The 26,220-nt window shown below is 44.3% G+C and overlaps 1 protein-coding gene across 1 annotated transcript in view; it reads left to right on the top strand.

Annotated features, from left to right (window-relative positions):
- The window catches only part of TENM4 (teneurin transmembrane protein 4), a 352,941-nt gene that overhangs the window by 59,395 nt on the left and 267,326 nt on the right, over positions 1-26,220 (top strand). The window contains exon 3 of the mRNA XM_084845392.1: positions 19,364-19,616. Within this exon, the coding sequence (XP_084701518.1) occupies positions 19,364-19,616 (253 nt within the window). The remainder of the gene's footprint in view (positions 1-19,363; positions 19,617-26,220) is intronic.

Genomic DNA, 26,220 nt, shown 5'->3' with positions numbered 1-26,220 from the left:
TGACGATTTACGTAGCCTATCACGGCTAGATTTCCAAAGTCAGCCGTGATAGGCTACGTAAATCGTCACGTAGCCTATCACGGGTGACTTTGGGGGGGGGAAGCACGTATGCAAATGGCGGCTCCCATGGGGACCGCCATTTGCGTTCCTTATTTTGGCACGTCTAGTCTACGTAAAGATTTACGTAGACTACAGCGAAAATAAGGGCACGCTATTTGTGTTACCCTTATTTTCGCCGTAGTCTACGTAAATCTTTACATAGACTAGACGTGCCAAAATAAGGAACGCAAATGGCGGTCCCCATGGGAGTCGCCATTTGTGTACGCGCTTTTTTTTTTCAAAGTCACCAGTGATAGGCTACGTGACGATTTACGTAGCCTATCACAGCTGACTTTGGAAATCTAGCCGTGATAGGCTACGTAAATCGTTACGTAGCCTATGCACGGGTGTGTGGGGGGTTTTTTTACTTTAGGTTTTTGTTTTTGTTTTTTGCAATGGCGGCGGCGGCAGCCGGTCGGGAGACCGGCCGCCGCCCCCTCCCGCAATGAACTGCCGCCGAACCGCCGCCGGGACCTGCCCCCGGGAGGGACGTTCACCAAAGGTAAGTCCCGGGGGGGGGCGGAGAATTTCACCATTGATTTCGGGGGGCCGAATGCGTTGGTGCTCGGCCCCCCGAAGATTCGGGGAGAAATTCTCCGCCATCCCTAGCAGCTAACTGAGTGACTTTAGGCCAGAACTCTCTCTTGGCATAAAATGGGATCGGGGAGCCAGGTATGCCACCCTAACTTTGTTAGAGGAAAGATACTCTACAAATGTTTTAAAAAACGAAATTAAAAGAAACCCCTCAACTGTCTGGGGATGCTTTAGGAGCCAGCATGTTCAGGTTTTTGAACATGCTAAAGCAATCATGAGAATAGTCACAGCAAGACTGTACAGCTATTCTGACCAGGTTCAGACACAAACCTGATGCAAGGAGTGCCTCGTGCCTCCTGCTTCTCCATAGCCCTATGCAGGGGTTCGCAGGGCAGAAGTGGGGAGGGGAAATAGGTGCGCACGTAAGCCACACATCCCCAAAATCCCCACATGTGTGGCTGCCGGTTAGACCTTTGCTCATTGAGCATAAAGGTTTGCAAAGTGCTCTGTAAGCACATTCAGCTGAACACAGTTACAGGCTCCAGTGACTGGACACCTGATAAGGCAGGGTTCGTGATCATGGGAGGTATGTAAGCTCGTTCTACTGCACATGCTTACAGACCCCTTTGCAGACCTTCATGCTCAACGTACAAAGATCTAACAGGGTGCGGCTGGATGTTGTGGGTGGGTCTTATGTGCATGCCCCTGCCCCCTACCCCAGTTTTGCCCTATATTGAATCATAGAGTAGTAGGGTTGGAAGGGGCCTATAAGACCATTGAGTCCAACCCCCTATTTATGCAGGAATCCAAGTCAGAGCATCCCTGACAGATGGCTGTCCAGCTTCATCTTGAATGCCTCCAGTGTGGGAGAGCCCACTACCTCTCTAGGTAATTGGTTCCATTGTCGTATTGCTCTAACAATTAGGATGCTTTCCTGATGTTCAGCCAAAATCTGGCTTCCTGTCACTTCCGCCCATTATTCTGTGTCCTGCACTCTGGGATGCTCGAAAAGAGATCCTGGCCTTCCTCTCTGTGACAACCTTTCAGGTACTTGACAAGCGCTATCATATCTCCGCTCAGTCTTCTCTTCTCAAGGCTAAACATGCCCAGTTCTTTCAGTCTCTCCTCATAGGGCTTTGTTTCGAGTCCCCTGATCATCTTTGTTGCCCTCCTCTGAACCCTCTCCAGTTTGTCTGCATCCTTCTTAAAGTGTGGTGCCCAGAACTGGACACAGTACTCCAGATGAGGCCTAACCAGTGCTGTGTAGAGGGGAACTAGTACTTCACGTGATGTGGAAGCTATACCTCTATTAATGCAGCCCCAAATAGTATTTGCCTTTTTTGCAGCCGCATCACACTGCTGGCACATATTCAGCTTGTGATGTACAACAGTGCCAAGATCCTTCTCACTTGTAGTATTGTTGAGCCAAGTATCCCCATCTTGTAAGTATGCATTCGGTTTCTTTTTCCTAGGTACAGAACTTGGCATTTATCCCTGTTAAATGTCATTCTGTTGTTTTCTGCCCAGCACTCCAGTCTATCAAAATCACTTTGAATTCTGTTTCTGTCTTCCAAGGTATTAGCTATCCTGCCCAATTTTGTGTCATCTGTAGATTTTATCAGCATTGCCTGCACCTTCTCCTCCAAGTCATTAATAAAAATGTTGACGAGCACTGGGCCCAGGGCCAAGCCCTGTGGTACTCCACTCATTGCCTCTCCCCAGTTTGAGAAACTCCCATTGGTAAGCACTCCTTGGGTCCGATTTTGTAGCCAACTGTGGATCCACCTTATCATTGTTTCATCTAGCCTACTTTGAGCTAGTTTGCTGATCAGGATACCATGGGGCACTTTGTCAAAAGCTTTGCTGAAGTCGAGATATATTATGTCCACAGCATTCCCACAGTCCACAAGGGAGATGACCTGATCCAATGAGATCAGATTCGTCTAGGGATGTCAGAGAATTTCGCCACGAATCTCGTGGAGGCCGAATGCCAGCGCATTCGTCCCCCTGAAATCGGTGGCGAAACGGTCTGCCCCCCCCGCCCCCCCCGGAACAGGACTTACCTTGGGCGAATCTTGCTGGCGGTGCTGGCGGTGGCGGCCGGTCTTCCGACCGGCTGCCACCGCCGCCATTTCCAGTAAAAAAAAAAAAAAAGTCATAGGCTTCATAAAGATTTACGTAGCCTATCACGGCTAGATTTTTAAAAAATACCGTGATAGGCTACGTAAATGTTTACGTAGCCTATCACGGCTGAGTAAAAAAAAAACCAAAACCGTGCGTACACAAATGGCGGCGCCCATGGGCGCCACCATTTGCGTACGCGCGGTTTTGGTCTTTTTGTTTTTACTCAGCCGTGATAGGCTACGTAAACATTTACGTAGCCTATCACGGCTGACTGCAAGGATGCAAACGGCGGCGGCTACGGCCGCCGCCATTTGCAGACCCAGCTGGCCAGGATTTGGGGGGGGAGGGACGGAGCGCCTCCCCCCCAGCCAGGATTCGGGGGGGGAGGGATGGAGCACCTCCCTCGCACCTCGAATCACATTTCGTTAAAAGGTAAGTGACTTTCGTACATCCCTAGATACGTCTGGCAGGATTTGTTCTTGACAAATCCATGTTGGGTTTGAGTAATGACTGCATTGTTTTCAAGGTGCTTACAGATGGATCCCTTTATAATCTGTTCCAGAATTTTCCCAGGAATTGATGTCAGACTGACTGGTCTGTAGTTCTCAGGTTCCTCCTTTTTGCCTTTTTTGAAGATAGGGACAACATTAGCCCTCCTCCAACCCTGTCCTCTATGATTTCTCAAAGAGAATAGACAGTGGTTCTGAGAGTTCTTCTGCCAGTTCCTTTATTTTTCTAGGGTGCAGTTCATCAGGCCCTGGAGATTTGAACTCATTCAAAGTAATTAGGTATTACTTGACCATATGCCTTTTGATCACAAGCTGCAATCCTGCCCTTTCATCCTGTACTTCGCCTTTGCCAGGGGGGTCATAGACCCTCTTTTGGGATAAGACTGAGCCAAAGTAAGAATTGAGCACTTCTGCCTTTTCTTTGTCATCTGTTATCATTTTGCCATCCTTATTTAATAGTTGAACTACCATTACTTTCCTCTGTCTTTTACTATGCACGTATCTGAAGAAAGCCTTTTTGTTGCTTTTAGCATCCCTCCTAGCTAACCTCAGCGCATTCTCAGCTTTAGCCTTCCTGATGCCATCCCTGCAATTCTGTGCTACCTGCCTGTACTCTTCCTTTTTAGCTTGGCCTTCCTTCCACTTCCTATATGTATCCTTTTTTGTTTTCAGGTCATCTCTAAGCTTTTTGTGAAGCCACATTGTCTTCTTCTGTTGTTTCCCACCTTTTTTGTTGTTGTTGTTGGAATTTTTTGTAATTGTGCCTTTAGAATTCCCTTTTTTAAAAAACTCACATCCATCTTGGACTCCTTTTCTCATTAGAGTCGCTTGCCAGGGAGCTTACTTATCATTGTTCTAAGTTTATTAAAATTGGCTTTCCTAAAATCCAGGGTACGCGTTTGGCTATTCTTGGCTTTTGCTTCCTCTAGAACCAAGAACTCAAGTATAACATGGTCACTTTCCCCCAGAGTTCACATAACTGCTACTTTATCCACTAAGTCATCTTTGTTGGTTAGGATCAAGTCAAGGATAGCCAGTTCCTTGACTTGACTAGTTCCTTCCTCCACTTTCTATAGGAGGAAGTTATCAGCAACACAAGTCAGGAATTTCTTGGAGGGGCCATGTTTTGCAGAATTCGTCTCCCAACAAATATCAGGGAAATTGAAGTCCCCCACTAGTACTACATCATGCTTCCTTGAAACACTGGCAGTTTGCTTTTCAAAAGTTTGATCCTCGTCTTCTCCTCAATTAGGTGGCCAGTAATAGACTCCGACCACCATGTTCCTTTTATTCTTTGCTCCATTCATTTTTACCCAGATGGTCTTGATGGGGCTACCAAGCTCTTCCTCCTGTATTTCTGTGCAGAGATATGTACTTTTAACATATAGGGCAACTCCACCTCCCTTTCTGTTCCTTCTGTTCTTTCTGAACAAGTTATATCCTTCAATTGCTGTATTCCAGTCATGGGAGTCATCCCACCAAATTTCAGTTACACCTATCAAGTCCTAATTTCCCTCCTGTATTAGGAGTTCAAATTTGTTCTGTTTGTTTCCCATACTCTGGGCATTAGTATATAGACATCGAAGACCATGTGCTTATAGTCTGTCTTTCTTCCTACATGTTTTTGAAGACTATTATTGGGCACTATTAGAGCTGTTGTTGTATCTGTTGTGGTGCATGAGCTTTCATCCATTGTACCCCCAACCTTATGTCTCCCTCCCCCATAGGATTCAGTTTAAAGCCTTCCTGATGAAGTTCTTCATGCTGTGGCCTGTGACATTCTTCCCAACTCTTGTGAGGTGCAACCTGTCCCTTACCAACAGTCCATCTTCCAGGAAGGATAGCCCATGCTCCCAGAATCCAAATCTCTTGCGTCGGCACCACCTTCATAGCCAGTCATTCACCCAGAGTATTTTTCTTTCCTTTTCTGTCCCTCTTCTAACTACTGGAAGGATGGATGAGAAAACTATCTGGGCCCCAAAGTTCTTGAGTTTCCTTCCCAAAGCTTCAAAGTCTGACGTGATTTCTTGGTAGCTCCACTTGGCGGTATCATTTGTTCCCACAGGGATGAGAAGAAAGGGATACCTGTCAGTTGGCTTTATGAGCGTAGACAACCCTTCAGTCACATCTCTAATCCACCCTCCCGGGAGACAACATACCTGGCGAGTCCATGGGTCTTTGCGGCATACTTGGGTTTCAATCCCATGCAGCAAGGAATGTCCCACAACTACTACTCTTCTCTTGTTGTTGTAGACCTTGGTTTCATTGGCTCTGCTTGACTGACCTTCAGCTTCTTGCTCGCTCTCATGTGGGGGCCCCTGTAATCCTTCCTCTGCAGGCTGTCCTCCAGTCTCATCCTCAAGTACCTGGAAACGGTTCCATAGTTCCACTGCCTCCACTGGTGCACAGTGGCTTCCACCTCTTCTGCTCCTAATTGTCACCCTTTTCCAAGGAGTATCCTCTACTTCATTTTTCCTCATCTCAGCGTTTTCCTTTTCTGCCTCAGCTTGCTGTTGCTCTTCTAGCTTCTGTAATTCACTTTGCTGCTGTAGTTCTAACGTTGCATCTAAGAACTCTTTGTCTTCTCTTATTCCCTGGAGGGTCGACACTCGCCATTCCAGTCCTCTTACCTTTTCTTCCAACAGTGTAATCAACTTGCACTTGTTGCATGTGTAGGCCATGCAGGTAGGTGAGTGCCTGTCTCGTCTGAACTAGACTTCAGCATCACACCACCTCCGTGAGATGCATACAGGAGATATGTGATGTCAAAATTCTATTTCTAATGAGGCAGAGATATGGATGAACCAAAGCATGACATGGATGTGCTTTCAGTGCCCTGCATCAATGTTGCATCCAAAGACACTCTCTGGCTAACCCAGCTTAATGGTGTGGTTGATGTCTGACATTATTTAGAACCTCTCTTGAGTTAAAACTGGTGTAAAACTAATTTGGATTCTGTCAGCAACAATTCAGCATGCGCCATGAAATTCAACCTTCCAAGGTGTGCTGAATTCCAATCCTTATTAACTTAATTCATTTTTATTATGTTGTTGTACACTTTCCTTTTGAAATGAAATTTTGAATGAGTTTTTCCCCTACAGCTGACTGAATTGCATGTATTACATTAGAACCAATAAAACCATCCAGTCAGTTATTCATTCTATTGTTTAATTTATAGTCTTTTCAAAGGAGCCCCCATCAGAATGGAGCTTTCTCTCTATATAAGAAGAGAGAGAAATGGAAATGTGCTGTTTGAGTTACAGATAATATATCTTTATACTCTACTCTGAAATTACACCCAATTCCTTGTCATTTTTCTCTGTGTGGTACCATTTGGTGTCAGTAGCAGGTAGTAAAGAAGTATAACAAGATTTTGGGGTTGGGGAGGGAAGCTATGTATTTATTTATTGGGGGTGTGTGGGTTAAGTAAATGTATTTCTTATTTATTCCCTGACTTTCAAAGGAACATAGTAGTCAGACCATTAGCTCACCTAATTCAGTATAGTCTGCACAGACTGGCAGGGGCTCCTGGGTTTTCCGACAAGCTTTCTGCCCACCCATACCTGGTGGTGAATCTGGGGTCATTTGCATGCAAAGCATGTGCTCTACAACTGAGCTGTGACCCTTCCCTGATTTGGGTCAGGCAACAATCTTATATATATAATTCCAAGTCAGGAGTTAGTTGGTCATCCCTTTTTGACTGTCTTCCTGTTGACCGATTTTCATGAAACATACTTCATTGGAAAGCTCTTGATATGGAGATTCCACAAATAACAACAGTTTTCAGTGTAATTCAGAAGTTTATATTGACTATGTAGACAGGCTGCTGAAGGAGCTAATGAGCAATGACACCCCATTTTGTTAGATTTTAGTTTTCTCCGCAAACTGTGTTCACGGGTAACCAACTGATATCAAAAGAAGTCAGAAAATGACATACTAAGGGTAATAAACAGCCATGTAAATAAACCAACAGAAGTTACTCACCTGCAGAAATGGTAACTGGCCTGCTGCTGGGAGCTGGCAGAGGAGTGGTGGAGAGTTCCATTCCTCTTGCAGCAGTCCATTGTGTTTCTGTGCTACGTGTGGAGGAAGGTGCTTCCCTTTTGTGCTTGGTATCTGTGCTGGGTACAGAGGTGCGACAGAACTCTCCTTGTCTCCTTTGCCAGCCTGCTGACTCACCTTTGACTAATCCTTTCTCGTCTATGACTGCCTGACTTGTGCTTAAATGCGAGGCTGAACATATAACTAAAGTTGCAGAAATCTGTCAGTTTCAGTTTCTCTCTGTTTCTCATTTTTCTAACCTTAAGTTTGTTTTGTCCTGTGTCCGCATGAGTTTGAGAAATCTTTAATGTCCGCATGAAAATTCAAACACACTTTCATGCACATTTCCCCTAATATATGCATTTTGTATGTAATTTTGCCTATTATGTATATTTTTTCTAAGCAATTGTCATAAAATGATGTATTTTTTGTACATTATTTTCACAAATACACCGATTTTTGGATTGGAGAATGGCATCGCAAAATTTGGAAAATTGCAAATATCCAAATATAATGGGCTTGGTTCACATATTGTTTTGGGCAACACAAATTGGGTAAGTTCGTGTCAGGTACTGCCACTTGCAAACCATACCTACTCAACAAAGGCAGTAAAGTCTTCCATTTGTGCAAAGAAATTCTACACTTAAGTGCACTCCTGGTTTTCCAGCTTGTGAGTATGGAAGGAATCAGTGAGACTCTGTTCATAAACAGAGGCTGGGGCAGGAAAAATAGTAATTATTTTGACAGACTCAGTGTCAAGGTTTTAGCTGCCAAACAGAAATTGTCCCTAGTTTATGTTGCTGTTCAGAGATATTTGAACAAAAATGGCTTTGTTTTGACTTATATGGGCAGAAATTGTTTTTTTTAAGGGTAAAAAGAATTGATGACAAAGTGATGGACAGAAAAATGGGCTGCTGTTCACCCCAAATATTAGGCTACAGTTCCCCACCCTTGCCCCTAGCTGTTCCTGTGTAGAATCTTATCCAAAGGCAGGGAACAGGAGCGGGGTGGGAAATCCTTCATCTCTGTGTATAAATAGTTTGTTTAAATGGTTTGTTTCTGTATTGGCCAATACAGCAGTTCCTTGCCATTCTCCAACAATAATGAAAAGTGTTATAATTATAGTTGGAGTAACCTTTATAGGAAAAGTCTTGGGTGGACATTTATAGGGTCTTCATAAGACTCTGTTTACCAAGGCATAGTTTTAGTAGGTCCCACTAAAATGGAGCAGTGCTAGTCCCCAACACGACATCAGCACCTGAAATCTTAAACCACCCTCCAGCTAAATCAAAATGGCTGCTTTTTGCTAGACAGCTGCTTCTACTGTGAGCAGAACTAAACCTTATGAGGGAAATGCAGGATTGCCAGCTGTGTGTTTCCTTCGTATGGCAAATGAAGGGGGAAACTGCCACAACAGCGGGCTTGGGAATGTATGCTTCCTGAGATGGCCCGGTTTGCACATAATGCTAATCCATGGTATGGGTTGTTGAATTTGGGGTTGTCGTTATGTGTGAATGTGGCCACGCTAACCATGGTTTGTTAACTAAGAACAACCCAGGAAGAGAACCCATGGTTTGTTGTTGGCTTGTGAACTCTGGATTATTTAAACCATGGGTTGTCATTCTGTGTGAACCCAGAACTGTGGGTTGTTCATGCGTTGTATGGCTAGGCTACCGAGGCAGCAGGCAAGAGTGGTTAAAAGAACCAGCTGCTCTAGATGCAGTTATGTTCTCACTTGCCTTTTTCCAGAATTATGGCAAAATCTGCCCGGCAACACCAGCCAGGCAGATTGGATCCCCTTCCTGCTCCTGCAGCAATGAGCTGCTCTTGACAGCACTGGGAGAGTTTTTAATGACTAGTCCCACTGGCCATTTATGCTCTCCGCTCCCCATTGATCAGCCTATTAGAGTCACATGCATACAATTGCCTTCTACCTGTACCCTATTAATTAGCTGATTAGAGTCACCTGTAATTCTACAGCAACGCATAAGTAACTCGTAAAATGTTCCATTACATTAATCTGTGGAATGTTTTTTGCTCAGACAGATCTAGCCATAGGTGTGTGTCAATCCGCAGTTGGCAGGCTGAAATGCAATTAGTAATTGGGCATGGGGAAGCCAAAAGCTATCTTTGTAAGGGGTATGCTATCAGTAGTGCAAGCCCTGAGAAGGTGGAGAGAGAATTTGGGAAGATCGAATGAGTGTGGGGCTGGGGGGTGAGCCACAGTAGTGCAGCAGAAGCACTGGGAGGTGGGAGGGGCAGTTTGAATTGGGAATGATTAGTGGTGCCGGGGGCAGGGGGGGGACTCACTGAAGAATTGGGGAGAGAGGGAGAGTGCATTACTGTAAGGAAAGGTGTTTTTTTTTTATTTAAATTGAGAAGCAAGACTTCAAAAACAGCGAAAGGTAGTTCCTCTGTTTTGGTAAAATAAGTTTTCCTTTGCACTACTGTCCCGGTGAGAAAGGGTTAAATTTCTCTGAATGCAGCATTTTGCCTGGGGATGGAGGAAGGGAGCCTTTCTTCAGCAAGCTATGAGCCGTGCTGGGAGCATCTGAGGAGTATTCCATGCCCTGTGTGTAGAATAAACCAGTGGTAAGCAGGAAGATGACATAGTGCAGGCTGTGCAGCCCTGCCAGTCCTACAGCACTGCAAAGGACACAGGAAGGGAGCAGGTGAAGAAGGAAGGAAACAAACAACCCAGGGCTTGAGAAAACAAAGCACGGTTTGTTTGATCATCTCTGCGAGAGAAACCCTAAGTAGAGCAACAAACCATGGGTTAAATAAATACCATCTAACATGTGAACCATGTGCAAGTGAGAATTAGGGAATGTTTGAGGGCCACTTAATCACTAAATCTTTGTTCTGTAGCTTATCTAGTATGTTTCACTGTGTTGAACATCATAACATTTGAATGGAAAAGATGTGTGCATGGACATGTATTAAACACTTTTCTGGGTGCTGCCTCTTTGAACCAGGAAAGCTTCTAAATTCAGATAAATACAGAGAAAGATCTTTGAACTATTTTGCTTGTTTTGTAACATGATAAAAAAGTGAGCAGAAAGGGGGAAGCAAAAGTGTGAAATTCCTCAGAGTATGGAGTCCCCACACCCCCTTCTACCGAAATGATTTAGTTCAATTTGTGGGTGTCACCATCTTCCTCTTACCAACTCTGGATGTTTTCTGGGGAGTCCAAGGCTGGTGAAGTAATTCTCCATGCTGTGGGCAAAATTGATAAGACCTAGGACTAGAATTACCACTGAATCTCATCTAACATGAAATTGGTTTGGAGGCTCCAGATTTTGGGAGACACACCAAAGAAAATTTAGAGGGAAACAAAAAGTTTTGAGAAGACCAGCAAAGTAAAAGATCTACAAAATAGTCTGCAACATACCCCACTCTCAAAAGATATCATTGGAAATGTGCTCATTGGTGTGTTTTTTTTCTGTAATACATCCTCCATTTGGTTTAGGTCATGATATAAAAGCCAGTGTGGTGTAGTGGCTAGAGTGTTGGACTGGGAGCCCAGCGATTTGGGTTCTAGTCCCCACTCAGCCCTGGAAGCTCACTGGGTGACTTTGGGCCAGTCACAGACACTCAGCCCAACCTACCTCGCAGGGTTGTTGCTGTGAGGCTAAAATGGAGAGGAGGAGGATCATGTAAGCCGCCTTGGGTTCCTTGCAAGAGGAAAAAGAGGCGGGGTATAAATGCGATAAATAAATAAATAAAAACAAGTACAGATGAGATGCGGGTAAAGGAGCAAAGGGAGGGGGAACTATAATTTCACTCTTCGCTGTGTCAGATGGATGCAGGCAGGCTTAGAGGAAGAACAAGTTCAGCTTCCCCTACGTTGTATCAAGTACTTGAGGCATAGTTGGAGTTCCAGCAAGGATGACTTAGAAAACAAAAACTTGTAGACTGACGGCAGCATAACTCTGTCAAGACCCAGGAAGTTCAGCTTCCTTCCCTCTCAAGCTACATCTCCCAGCAGGCCAAGCTCCCAGCCCCATTGGTTACATGCAATTACTGTCTCCAAAATTCTCACAACCCTGCAATACATGATAAGGAAAAAAGCATGCATACGGTTTTGGGACATGTTTTTCCTTGAGTATCCTCAGGCATGCCTCTGGAAGGCAGATTGGCAATGGGATTGGGCATCGGGCCAGTTTAAGGCAGAGCATGGGGACAGGTTCCACCCCATCCCCCACCCAGTGTCCTTAGAGAGCGCCTTCTCCCCTACGTCCCAGTCCGCCACCTAAGGTCCTCAGAGGGCTCTTTGCTGCGGCTGTCTAATGTGAGACTGGCAGCCACACGCGAGAGGACCTTCTCCTTGGCTGCCTCTCAGTTGTGGAATGAAATGCACCTGCTGACCTCTTTGAAGATCTTTAAGCAGTCATTAGTGAGAGTGCCTTGGACGGCAAGAAGATCAAACCAGTCCATACTCCAGGAAATAAAGCCAGACTGCTCACCTGAGGGAATGATAGTAAGGCAAAGCTGAAGTACTTTGGCCACATAATGAGAAGACAGGATACCCTGGAGAAGATGCTGATGCTAGGGAAGGTGGAAGGCAAAAGGAACAGGGGCCGACCAAGGGTAAGATGGATGGATGGATGATATTCTGGAGGTGACAGACTCGACCTTGGGGGAGCTGGGGGTGGCGACAGCTGACAGGAAGCTCTGGTGTGGGCTGGTCCATGAAGTCACGAAGAGTCGGAAGCAACTGAACGAATAAACAACAACAACAACAAAGACTATTTTTCCAGCAGGCCTTCCCTTTTTAGAACTCTTGTTCCTTTTGATGACTTTTGTATACTGTTTTTAAGCTGTGTTGTTTTATTGTTGGATTTTTTAAAAATGTTTTAAGTTCAAAGTTCTTTTTAGTTATTTGTTGTTTGTATATACTGTCCATATGCTTTTATGTAAATGGTTTTTAAACTTCGTATGTTGTATTTTAATGTTTTAACTTTTGTAAACTGCCCAGAGAGCTTCAGCTGTGGGGCGGGATAGAAATGTAATAATAATATCTACCCTGTGCTTCTCCACATGCAAGCCATTTTCTACTAACTTTCAAGCAAGGCTTAGTTCTTGTTTCCCTGGCTCAGAAGTTTTGGAGGGTAATATGTTGTAGAAGAATATCGGAGCATTTTCATTGGGGTGCAGGGGGTGGGGGAGCATGCTGGAAGGATTGGGTGCAATATTTGTGTTCCTTGTACACCCACACTGTGATATTTCCAGTACTTGAAAGCTCTGTCAAAAGTATGCAGGAGAGCCAGTCTCTCCAGAAAAGCCCCTAAAGGTTGTGCTTGCTGTTCTGTGTAATTATTTGTAGTTGTAAAAATAAGGAATGGAAAGTGGATTGCTGACATAAAAAGTAACCTCCCCGTGTTGATTCATTACTTTAATGGAGGCATAAGTATGTTGTTAATCTGATTTCCTATATAACTCAGAAGAGTGCTATTTCGTAGGGGAACATCAGGAAAGTTAATACAGCACAAATGTTATTTTCTTATTGCAAATATGTGTATTTCATTATGCTATAATCATTGCTCAGGATGGAAAAGATAAGAGTGCATGTGAGAGAGAATTATGCTCCTTAATCAGTTATTCAGTCACTTCCTCAGGAGAGTTTGAGGTTATATCTCCGATTTGCATTTTAAAAGTGTCAGAGCCCCAGTTGCCTGCAAACAACATGCTCTGGCAGAAAAAAGGAAGGTGGCTAGTCCACGGAACTGAAGTAGGAAGACAAACATTGGAGTGCGGGGAGAGATTATCATTCCACCTAAACCAGGGGCGGGCAACTTCAGGCAGCCAATTTGCCCCCCGCCCCGACCTGCTATGGGCCACGCTCCTGCTGCCCTGCCACCAAACATTGGATGGGGAGAGGAAAGGGAGAAGGTTTTCAAAAAAGAAGTTACATTTGTCTGTTCTGAACCTCTGTAGTGGTTTGTTGCCAAATTTCAGTGGCAAACCTAGACTTTTTCCCTCTTTCCCTCCTTTTTAAGAAGAGGCACAGTGGGGGCAATGGGAGGGGGAGACGGGGGCATATGGCCCATGAGCCATGTGTTACCCACGCCTCCCCTAAACAGTGTCAGTCCCTCTTTTGTTTCGGGGTTTATTTTCCTAATACTGGCTCTCCTAGGAATGACTTTAGGAACCTTCAGGTCTTGCAAATTGACTCTTATGAAATTCACTGCCAGGAGATGTGACAAGGGCCTCAAGCTTAGATTGCTTTAAGGAAGGATTTGGCAAATTCATGGAGGTCTTACCAACAACCATTAGGCCTGATGGTTCAATGGAACCTTCATATTTAGAGACCTCTGAGTACCAGATCCCAAGTACCAGCTGGAAATGGGATGTTGGACAAAATTGTGGTTCACATGCAATGATAACCCAGGTGTTTTTTTAGAACAAACTCTGGGTTCCAACTCTGCCTTGTGGGAAAGAGACAAGGTTTGAGCGTAATGCTAACCAAGTTGGCCAATTACCTGGCTTGTTTAGCCACTCCTGCTGGCAGGAGGAGCCAAGCAGGAGGAGCAATTAAGCTACGTGAGCCAAGCAGGAGAGACTGAACCACATGAACTAGTGCACTGGCTCGTTCACAGTAACCCAGTGTGTTTTTAAAAAACGTTATGTGCAGGTTACAGTTGCAAGCGAACTGGGCCAAAGTTTTACTACCACAAGATGTGAGGTCATTTAGCTTTTTGATTGGTTTTTTAAAAGCAAAAGGTTTTAGATAAATTCATGGATCTGGCAAATGGCTATCAGGCATGATATCTAAATGAAACATCCATGTTCAGGGACAGTATACCAGATGCTGTGGGGAAATAATGTGGAACAGCCATTGTTTGCATGTCCTGCCTGTGAATTATCTATAGCTATTTGGCTGGCCATTAATGGATGCTAAATGTAGGTGGACACGTCATCTGATCCACCAAGGCATTTCTTATGTTCTTTGAAAACAGCAAAGCAAGAATCCAATATAGGTATTCTCCAAAAGCATTGCTTTCCCTCAGTATTTTACAGTACTCAGATTTCATAGCTTGCTTCATTAAGGGCTCCGGTTTGAGAACTTGCAAAGTGAGAGAGAGAGGCTGAAGAAATCTGTTTTAATCCTAGTCAAGGTATATTACATTTGCAATGCTGAAACATGACATAAGTGTATATGAATATAGTCAAAAGACTCTAGGGCTCAGGGCGGGGGGGGATGTGTGGAATGGTAAATGACTATCAGGAAAGGAATGCATATTATAAAACCTTGTGAGGGGAGAAGCCACACTGGCAGGAGTTCGACAAATTTGCTATTTTACATTTAGTGAAGAAATTGGAGAGGCTATGTAAACATAGAACATAAGTGACACCCTTTCTTTCCTTTCCTTAATTCAAAAGGCATTATCTGTAATAGCAACGTAAAATTAGAATTTACATAGCAGCTTTTTAGAAGTCTGGCTTGGGTATGGATAGAATGAAGAGACAGGTAGTAAGCAGGGAACTATGCAAAAGTACAATTGTTTTTATTTTATTTATTTATTAAATTTATTAATTGCCCATCTGGCTGGTCACCCAGCCACTCTAGGCGATGTACAGAATATATAATAAAACAGTTTAAAACAATAAAATTATACGGTAAAAACATCATTTTTCTAAAAATATCCTAACCCACCCCAAATACCTGCCTGAACAACCACGTTTTTAATGTGCAGCGGAAGCTCATTAAAGAGGGAGCCTGGCAGAGTTCCCTAGGGAGGGAGTTCCCAGTGGGGGCCACCACAGAGAAGGCCCTCTCCCTCATCCTCACCAGCCTAGCTGCCGTGGCTGATGGGACAGAGAGAAGGCCATCCAAGGCTGATCTTGTTAAGCGGCCTGTCTGGTGTTGCTGGAGGCGCTCCTTAAGATAGGCAGGGCCAGAACCATATAGGGTTTTAAAGGTCAAAACCAACACCTTGAATTTGGCCTGGAAAACAACTGGTAGCCAGTGCAACTCCTTCAGCACTGGAGTGATGTGATCTCGCCGGCGGCTGCCTTTAATCAGGCGAGCCGCCGTGTTCTGTACCAGCTGCAGCTTCCGAACTGTCTTCAAGGGTAACCCCACGTAGAGCGCATTACAGTAGTCTAAACGAGAGGAGACCAAGGCATGTACTACCGATGGGAGCAGATGGTTGGGAAGGAAGGGGCGCAGCCGCCGTATCAGATGGAGTTGACACAGTGCTGTCTGGCTCACAGCTGACACCTGAGCCTCCATGGACAGCTGGGAATCCAAAATGACCCCCAGGCTGCGGACCTGGTCTTTCAAGCATAGCCGTACCCCATTCAACACCAGGTCAACATCCCCCAGCCTCCTCTTGTCTCCCACCAAAAGTACCTCGGTCTTGTCAGGATTCAGCTTCAGCTTATTCCTCCCCATCCAGCCACTCACCGTCTCCAGACATTTGGACAGGGATTCTATGGCCAACCTTGGTGAGGATTGGACGAGAGGCAGAGCTGCGTGTCATCCGCATATTGATGACACCGCACCCTAAACCTCCTGATGATAGCCCCCAGCAGCTTCACATAGATGTTAAATAGGATCGGGGAGAGGATGGAACCTTGTTGCACCCCACAAGTGAGCAGCCTCGGGTCCGAAACCTCCTCTCCCAGTGCTACCCTCTGGTACCTGCCAGAGAGGAAGGACTGGAACCACCGCAATACAGTGTCTCCAATGCCCAATGCCTCCAGGTGGTCCAGGAGGATACCGTGGTCAACGGTATCAAAAGCCACTGAGAGATCGAGGAGAACAAGGAAGGAGCATTTGCCCCTATCCAGAGCCCTCCTCATATCATCCACCAAAGCGACCAAGGCCGTTTCTGTCCCATGCCGAGGCCTGAAGCCTGACTGAAATGGATCTAGATAATCGGCTTCTTCCAAGTGTGCCTTCAACTGCATTGCTACTGCCTGCTCAATCATCTTGCCCAAAAATGGCAGATTCAAGACTGGGCGAAAGTTGTTCAGAACTTGGGGATCCGAGGAGGGCTTCTTTAAGAGTGGTCTTATCACCGCCTCCTTGAGGGCTGATGGCATCACTCCCTCCTCAACGGAGGCGTTCACCACTGCCCTGATTCCTTCACCCAGCCTCTCTCTGCAGCTCATAATGAGCCAAGATGGGCAAGGATCAAGTAAGCAGGTGGTCGGCCTTACAGATGAAAGCACCTTGTCCACTTCAATTGTGAATGATATATTGCTATGCACTCCCAACTTCTCCAAGAGGCCAGAAATCCTGGGGCAGCACCACAAGGTTTAGCTTCCTTTGGATGAGGGGAATGTAAGTTGAGACTTACAGGGTCCTTATAATAGTTGCTTTATTTACAAATATGCAAACATGGCATACTGGAGGCAAAGAGATAGCCACAGCAAGCATCACAACCTCTAAACCTGCATCAGAAGGATGGTCCTGAGCATAGACAGAATCTTTTCCTTACACTGTAGCCAGTCTTAGTACTCTTGGAATGAGATCCAGCATGGAGAAGTGTGGTGTGGTGTGGTGGGAGCAGTGTGTGACCTGGACCTGAGAGGACATGGAATCAAAACTTCACTCAGCCATGAAGTTCACCATGAGCCAGGTGCTGTTTCACAGCCTAACCTAACTTCACAGGGTTGTTGTGAAGAAAAAATGGATGGCCACCAGCTATGCTGCCCTGAAGGACGGGATACAAGCATGATACTCTAGGACTAGGGGAAAGGGCTTCCCAATCAAATTGTGCAGTTTTGAGTCCTGGCACCTCTAATATAACAAATTAACTGTTGTATATTTGGTCCAGAGGTCTAGCATGTTTTAAACTTTTCACTTAATTTTATATCTATTTATGTCCCACCCATCCTCCAAGGAGCTTGCAATGGTGTACAGGGGGATTGTATCAATGTTATTCCTACAACAAGCCTGTAATGTAGATTAGTCAAAGAGAGAATGGTTGGCCCAAACTCACCCATCAAGCTTCATGGCTGGGCAGAGATGCCCAATAGAACTGCTTCTGTAAACCGTCCAGAGAGGCATCTGTCTATGGGGCAGTATAGAAATATGATGATGATGCCTCCCATAGCTCTGAACGTTTACTCAACTCTTTCCCTCTCTTTCTCTCTCAACAACCACTCCAGCCTTATCTCTGTGTGCCTGGAAATTGTACATTTAATCTAACTAATTACCAAATTAAATAATAATAATAATAATGTTCTTAATATTATTATTAGATCATTTCAGGATTTATGAGAGAAGTGGTAATATGTTGCATGATAACTACCTGATGTGTGAAATGGTTTATGATCAGGATCGATATGTATTGCAATTCCCCTAAATGGTATTTTTACTTACCTGGGATTACATTCCATTGAATTTAGCAGGGCTTGCTTCTGAGTAACATGTAGATTGCCCTGAAGGACAACCTGCTCATTATAGGGCCAAGAATGAGCTATCTTCAGGGAATTTGCCCAACCATTTCACAATGGATGGATGCATTTGGGATTGCCTTCCTACCTGCTTATCCAGGAACGATATTAATGGCTTGTGTGGATTTTTTAAAAAGGAAGACATTGTCAGAAGCAAAATGGTTTAGTCTACATGATCCAGGCTAGGTCAGAAGATAAATGAGTATACATATATTTGTTTATTCGCTTTCATCTTTCGTTTTTTCTTGCTTTTCTTTATATTTTTATTTCAAAATAGATATGGTATGCTGTATTTAATTTTATTGTTTGGGGGTATATTGTGTACTTCTATATCTAGTATAAAATATATTACTGTTGAAGGTTTAAGTTTTATTATTATATAACACTATATATTATTATTATTATTATTATTATTATTATTATTATTAATGGCTTCTGGGAATGAATTGTAGACCTGTTTCTTTGGTATAAGATTGTTGATATGATATTGAAATGTAAGGTTGTTTATTAAACTGTAAGATTGTTAAGGTTATAGATATAGTTTTTAAAATAGAATGGCATCGGAGGCCGGAGGGTATTGGAGTTTAAACTTAATTCTTTAAAGGATGAGGGGGGGAGGGGAGGGGAAGGGAAGGGAAAGAAACTTATTTTTTTCTTTACTTCCTTTCCTCCTCCCTTTTCTTTTTTTTTTCTTTTTTTCTTTTTCCTTCTCTGTCTGTTATTGTGGTGTCCTCATCAGAATATTGTATTGTTGGGAAATTGTAGTATTGATCAGGTTGTTGGTATTTTTGGTATTGTTTATTTCATTTATAAAGATAAAATAAATAAAAATATATTCAAAAAAGAAGCAGCAGCAGCAAAATGGTTAATTGCAAAGTTTGGGAAACAAGCAAACACTCCTCCTACAACAGCTGGGATTGTTTAGCTTGGAAAAATGGCCAGTAAGGGGAGACAGGACTGAGGTGTACAAAATCATGCATGTGTGGATATGGAGACATTTTTCTCCCTCTCTCATAATACTAGAACTCAAGATCATCCCATGAAGCTGAATGGTGGAAGATTCATGGAAGTACTTTTTCACACTGTACATAGTTAAACTAGGGGATTTGCTCCTGCAAGGTGTAACAACAGCCACCAACTTGGATGGGATTTGTTCGTTCGTGGAAGAATGAATTTTCAGTGGAAGTGTTTTCAATGGCTACTAGTCCTGATAGCTGTATGCTACCTCCAGTATCAGAGGCAGTATGCCTCTGTACACCTATGGGCAGGAGGGTGCTGTTGCACTCCTGTCCTGCTTGTGGGTTTCCCATGGGCAGCTGGTTGGCCACTGTGTGAACAGAATGCTGGACTAGTTGGACCCCTGGTCTGATCCAGCAGGGCTCTTCTTATGTTCTTAAATATTTATTTCTGTTGTATAATGCCCGCCTTACTGGATGTTTGGTTGTGTGATGCAAAATGATGATGAGAATATTTAAAAATAACAAGATAAACTAATTTTCCAGTCTGCTAAGAGTTCTGTGTAACCCTAGAGCTTGCATACCGTTTAACCAAAGGAGGTAGTCCTTTAAAAAGTATTCTCACTTACTTTGTGAAATCTTGCCTAATTCCTGAAACTCACAAATCGGTTGCTTTTGCTTTCCCCACAGATCATCCACCAAATCTTCAAAACCACTCAAGGCTCCGAACTCCCCCACCTCCACTTTCACATGCACACACGCCAAACCAACATCATGCAGCCTCCATTAATTCCCTAAATCGAGGGAACTTCACACCACGCAGCAATCCTAGCCCTGTTCCCACAGACCACTCCCTTTCTGGAGAACAGCAGGCTGGAACACAAGAGTCTACGCATGCTCAGGACAACTGGTTACTTAACAGTAACATCCCCCTCGAGACAAGGTAAACCTTATTTTGTTTCATTTGTGTAAGATGCTCTCTCTTTGTGCAAGTATTTAGTCCTCATGAACATAGAGAAAAGCCTGGAAACATGTCTGGGGCACCTGGTGATCACTCGGTGTGTATCTGGATGGCATTGCAATAATTGGGAGGTAGGGTTCTGTGCTCTGCACAATGATTTGATCTCTGTGCATGGATACATTTTCTTATCAGTCCTCTGACAGTGTGTTCACACAGATGTGTGTCTATTCCTCTGGTCCCCACACTGAATTTGGTATGTTCGTTATGCTGAGTTGGACCACTGCTCTGGTTAACACAGTACGGGCAGCAGCTGATGGATCAAGGACAAGGAACAGAACTGTGCAAAACTGATGAATATTTGCTGTAATTTCACTTTTCTGGGGTATCAAATGCAAACAGCTGTGGTTCACCTTGGGGCACATGTGTGTGTAATTCTGTGGTGTGGGTAGGATGTGCATCCAACCCCTGTGGTCCACAGAGTGGTCCCTGAAGGCTCAGGGCTGGAAATGCCTGGAATTAGTCCCATGCCTAGGTCTGAGTCCTTCTCTTCTTTCCACTGCCTTCTTCCCATTGTGCATAGTCATCATAACCCTATAGCGGTGGTGGTCTCAGGGGAAAGCAGTTCCAAAATGGCGTTGAACGTATCCATTCTGTTACAGAGTACTTTTTCTAGGGCAAAGCCTTCAGGGACAAAGTGTTGCCATTTTAGAGCATCTTGTTCCAGGTAATGCCCATATAATGTGTGTGCATGGTATGAACATAAGAAGGGCCCTGCTGGATCAGACCAAAGCTCCATCTAGTCCGCTCCCCACAGCTGGTCAACCAGATGCCTCTTGGAAGCCCACAAGCAGGACATAAAGGCAATATAACCCTCATCTTCTGTTTCCCCACCCTGCCCCAGCAACTGGTATTAAGTACCATTCTGCTTCTCAACCTGGTACCACTTTCCCAACAAAAGCAGGTGAAGTAAGGGATCAGGGTCTGTGTGACACTTTTTGGATGCAGTTTGTGCCAGCTTTGTGGCCCCTACACTTTCCCCTCTGAATTTGCTGGCAGGCAAAGACCTTTTTATTCAAGCAGGCCTTTGGCTTGTAAGTGGGTCTGTTGGGCTGTCTGCAGTGTTGTTGTTGTTGTTGTGTTTTTTAGTTGTGTTTTAATGCATTTGTATTATTGTTTAAATCAAATTTTATTTGTGATTGTAAGCTGCCTTGAGTGCCATTTTTCTTGGTAGGAAGGCGGGGTACAGATTAATTAAATAAATAAAATAATATCATCAGCACTCCACACTTTGTCTTTCTCTCTCTCTCTCTCTTTCTTACATTTATGACCACCACACACTCAAGAACTGACCAGAAAAGAGATCTTGGGGTTGTGGTGGACACATCAGTGAAAATGTCAAACCAGTGTGTGGCTGCTGTAAAAAAAAAAGGCAAACTCCACGTTAGGCATAATTAGAAAAGGAATTGGGAATAAAACTGCCAATATCATACTGCCCTTATACAAATCTATGGTGTGGCCACGCTTGGAATATTGTGTACAGTTCTGGTACACCTAGAAATATATATTGTAGAGCTGGAAAAAGTGCCGAAAAGGGCAACTAAAATGATCAAGGGGCTGGAGCATCTCCCCTAGGAGGGAAGGTTACAAGAGCTGGGATTGATTAGCTTGGAAAAAAGGAGGGTAAAGGGAGAGGTGTACAAAATTATGCATGGCATGCAGAATATGGATAGGGAGACATTTTTCTCCCTCTCTCAAAATACTAGAACCCAGAGTCATCCTACCAAACTGATTGGTGGGAGATTCAGGACAGATAAAAGGAAGGGCTTCTTCACACAGCACATAGCTAAACTATGGAATTCGCTAACACAGGATGTAGTGACGGCCACCAACTTGGATGGCTTTAAAAGGGGGTTGGACAAATTCCTGGAGGAAAAGGCTATCAATGGCTGCTAGTCTTGATGACTATGTGCTACCTCCAGTGCCAGAGGCAGTGAGCCTGTATACACCAGTTGCTGGGGAACATGGGTGGGAGGGTGCTGTTGCACTCATGCCCCGCTTGTGGGTTCCTGGCCGACAGCTGGTGGGCCACTGTGTGAACAGAATGCTGGACTAGATGGACTCTTGGTCTGATCCAGCAGGGCTCTTCTTATGTTCTAAAAACACCATACGACCCATACACACACACACATACACAGCATTCCTCTCTCTCTCTCTCTCTCCCTCCCTCCCCCCTCCCCAGCCCCCCATATACACAGAGCTCTCACAACACAGAGAAAGAGACACAGGGACACCTTTTGAAAGTGCAGATTTATCTGTATCCGGTGCTTTCCAAACGCTCTTCTCTCCCTGCTCCCCTGGGGAAGGAGCAGCCCTGCCCTGCTCTGGCAGAGAGCAGATCCTACATCTGGCAGAGAGCAGATCTTCTACAGATCCATCCAGATCTGTGATTTCAAAACCCTCTTGAAGCAGCTTCAAAGCACTTTTGGATGGGCAGAGCCTACCAGAGACACCACATCTCATGAGTTGCCCACCTCTGGTTTAAACAGTACACATTATCTAGCCATAGCTAAGCCCTCTTAAATCTAATTCTTTGTGGGACTTAGAGAGCAATCCTATGGCTGCTAGACACTGTCTAGTGGGCCATAGGATATGGTCTATTCCGGGAACCAACCTCGGAGCTGAAAACAGCTGTCTAGCAAAAAAGAGCAAGGCAAGAGAGGTGCAGAGGGAACAATTCCCCCATGCCTCTCCTGCCTTGCTTTGGATATGCGGTTGCCTCCTATCTACTTAGGATTGCGCCCTTAGGAGTGTTTAAGCATCCATTGTACCCATTTATTAATTAGTGGGTTTTTTCCTAGTATTTAAAAATGAAAAAAAAAAAACAACCAGTAAATTTTTAATCACCAAAAAACAATGTATATGGGCGCAGGAAAAGGTTGTGTTCGCAGTATATGTTAACAGTTGAGAAGAAAATACTTTCTGTGAACTAAGCTATGTAGTCTTCTACTTTGAAAATGTTGGGGTTTTATTTATTTGTTTGTTTGTTTGTTTATTTGAAATTCTGAACCACACCTTCATCCCAGGGTAGTATATATAAAAATGCCAAACATCATTAAAATTCAGTTGAGTGGCACTAAATAAAACCATTCCCCCAACTAAAAAATATAGTTAATTTAAAAGACCTGGGCAAATAAAAATGTTTTGAACTGGTGCCAGAAAGAATAGTGTTGGCACCACTCATACTTCCTTCAGGCGTGTATTACAGAATCAGGGAGCCACCGCAGAAAAGGCCCTCTTTTTTGTGGATGCATAATGTACCTCTCCAACAGATAGAACTCTGAGAAGGGTTTCATCTGATGATCTTAATGTACACGCAGGTTTGTAAAGGAGGATGCACTTTTTCAGATATTTGGGTCCCGAGCTGTTTAGCATTTTAACAGCGCTCATCAGCATCTTGAATTGGGCTTGGAAGCAAATAGCAGCCAATGCAATTCTTTTAGAATTGGTGACTCCACACAGATAAACCAATCAGTACTCTCGCAGCTAAATTTTGCACTGCTTGAAACTTCTGATCCATTTTCAAGGGCAGCCCCATGTATTACCAGAGCGTGGAATAATGTAGGCTGTCCAGTTCACCTAGTCTGGTCCTGATCCCACCCCTAATGAAATTCTGTCTGTACAAGCTACTTTATATTCAGCCTGACCCATAGGCCATCTAGCCCAGAGTTCCTTGATATGACTGGAATGAACTGTACAAGGACTCTCTCTCAGCTCTGCTGCCCAAGTCATTTTAACTGGAAATGCTGGAAAATGAAACTGTGACCTTATTAGTGCAAAGCATCTGCTCTAGTGCTGAGCTATAGCTCCTCTCCATAAAGCTGCTGCATATACTCTGTTAGACCATTAGTACATTTAGCCCAGTAGTGTATATTCAGACTGCCAGCAGCTGAGCAGGGTCTCAAGAAGTGGTCCTGTCACCTGCTACCTGGGACCCAGGGGATCGAACCTGAGATCCCAGCGCACAAAGTATGTGCTGCTCTGCTACAGAGCTATGGCTCTTGCTTGCTTTCAGTTGGGGGACTTAGTTTAGTTTAGTTTTTCTTTTCATAGTAGCTCCATAGCTTATTCCCGATGCATTTTTGCTTGACGAAGAGAAGAGGAAATTGCCTTGCAGCCGTCTTCTGCAGTTTGAAAATATCATCGGCATTAACAGTAGCTTGTAAGGCTATTTTCCCCATTTAAAACAGGAATGAGAAACATAATTCAGAATGGGCTTACATGTGCGTATGCTCTTCTGTATAGTTTCTTCCCCCAAAGCAGAATAAATCAATATCCTATTTAAGAAACTGAAATCAGTCAATATATTGAAAAGATTTAGGCTCCTAGCTGTGCCGATCACAGCAAGTATAATTGTAGTCTACATCGCAGGAGAACTTGATCTTGTTAAGATGTAATGGGGGAGATGTCGTTGGCTGCATTTTGCTCGTTCTAAAATATTGCTCCAGTAAGTCTGGAACCCTGCAAAGCACCACATCAGTCAATTAGCATAGTTTTCTTCTAGTCTTTCCCCCACACCCCTTGAGTTCCTTTGCCACATCTCTCTTCCCTCCTTCTGTCTTTGGGTAATTGCATGTTACAGGTTAGTCTTTATTGTTTCTAAGGAGCTCCATCACTTTTAAACTCAAGCAGAATGTTTTCAGAAACTGCTGCAGATTATACAGTCTATGGGCACATCTAAGCAGCTCTAATTTGGTGGGGGAGGGGAATAGGTGTGCTGATTTAAGTGCTTCTTCCCTCTCCTCCAACTCCCCTTCCCCAGATCTTTAGGACATAGCTTCATACCAAATCTGCCCATCTAGTCCAGCACTCTCTACTCTGACTGGCAGTGGCTTTCCAGGGTCCTAGAAAGGCATCTTTCTCACCAGCTGTTACCTTACCCGTTCAGCTGGAGATTAACCTGGGACTTTTGCTCTGCCACTGAACTATGGACTCTTTCCTGTGTTCATGGGATGTGCAAGGAAAACCAACATGCATGGCACATTTCTAAACCAATTGGCCTGGCCCCTTTAATTTACTTATATATTTCTCTGCTGCCTTTCCATCAAAACCTGGACCATATTAATTATTTATCTCTACCTGGCCTTCCTTCCATGATGGCACTCAAGGTGGCAGACATTGTGGGTTCCCAGGCAGTCTCCCAACCAAGCAGTGACTAGCAGTAGTGTAGTGGAGTCAGGGCTTGCTGGGTCAAAGCACTGGGACTTGTTGATTAGCAGGGATGATGATGTCATCTGCCACCCACCTCGGGCTCCCCTGTCCCCTTTGAGGTTACTTGCAATTGCCATAGTAGCTGGCACGGACTGGGTGGGAATGTTCCCAGCAACCATATATTGTCATGAGCTATCTCTGTTGCAGTATTTTGGGGTGGCTTGGCCTTGAATAGGCAATTAAGACCCGTTAGCTTTACAAAAGACCTGCTCCTGATTTTTATTTATTTATTACATAGATAGTTCTAGCAGTTTTTCTTCATGGTCTCCGTGCATCACACATATGTGCTCTGAACCTGTGTGGAGCCTCCATTCGGGAAACTTCTGTAGCTGAGGAATGCTGTTTTTGGCGGGAACCCTCCACCATCATCCCACTGCACGTATCCGAGTGGGTTCCCGCCGATCTCCTCAGTTCCTTTTCGATCGCCATTATGGCTGCCTCTTTGGGATGTTTGTCCGTCTTGTTAGGACCTTGCTGCTGAGGTTTTCTCTTAATTCTTCGCCTTTTTGTCTTTCTCTGTTTTTTCTTGCTGTTTTCTGTCTTTCTAAAAAAAAGTAGGTTAGAATAGTTTATTTCGTCTTGTTGGCGTGTGGCACTGAAAGCCCCCTTCAGAAAGCGTGGCAGTAAATTGCCACCATCTGATGGTCATTATTTATGCCTTCTTTGTCTTAGGAAGGCTCATGTCGTGGAGACTTGCCATCATTGTCAATCTTTCTCTAAGCAAGCTTGCAAGAATCGTTCTGATAGATTGAAGGCAATTCTGTGGCAAAAAGCTCTTCAAGCGGTGAACACCCAGAACCCAAATCTCATTCAGGGACCTCAGGAGTGGGATCAATACTTGGGCTTGTCTATGCTTCCTCCAAGGTCATATCAAACTCGTCACTCAGAAGAGCTTCTGATGTGTACTATGATAGTGCGAGATATTTTGGAGCAGTTTCACCCTGATACAGATCATGCTCATCAGCTTCAATTTCAGGCCCACCAGGCACCGATGTTTTTCAGCAGCCACCTCCACTACCTCCACACGTTCAACTTCTTTGCAATTATGTAGAGGCAACATAGATCGGGATGCAGAGTGAGCAAGTAAAGACTACCAATCAGACAGAATTATCTCAAGATTCAGTAGAGGATTATCAGTCAGATTCCTCATCTTAATCCTCCATTCCACCATCTATTTCGTCTCCTGATGATGTGGTGGGTGCCTGAGATAGAGCTTCCCCATTGGAGCATATGGGCCATTTTTCAGAACAAGCTTTACAAATGTCGCAGTCTTTAGGAACAGAGGTGCAACAGTCGACGGAAAAAGTTGAAGATCCAG

This window comes from Heloderma suspectum, chromosome 3 (assembly GCF_057233095.1).
Source record: "Heloderma suspectum isolate Gila_16-S chromosome 3, 16-S_ref, whole genome shotgun sequence".
Lineage (NCBI taxonomy): Eukaryota > Metazoa > Chordata > Lepidosauria > Squamata > Helodermatidae > Heloderma > Heloderma suspectum.
The sequence above is the reverse complement of the archived record's forward strand: the minus strand, read 5'-3'. Positions and strand labels throughout refer to the sequence as shown.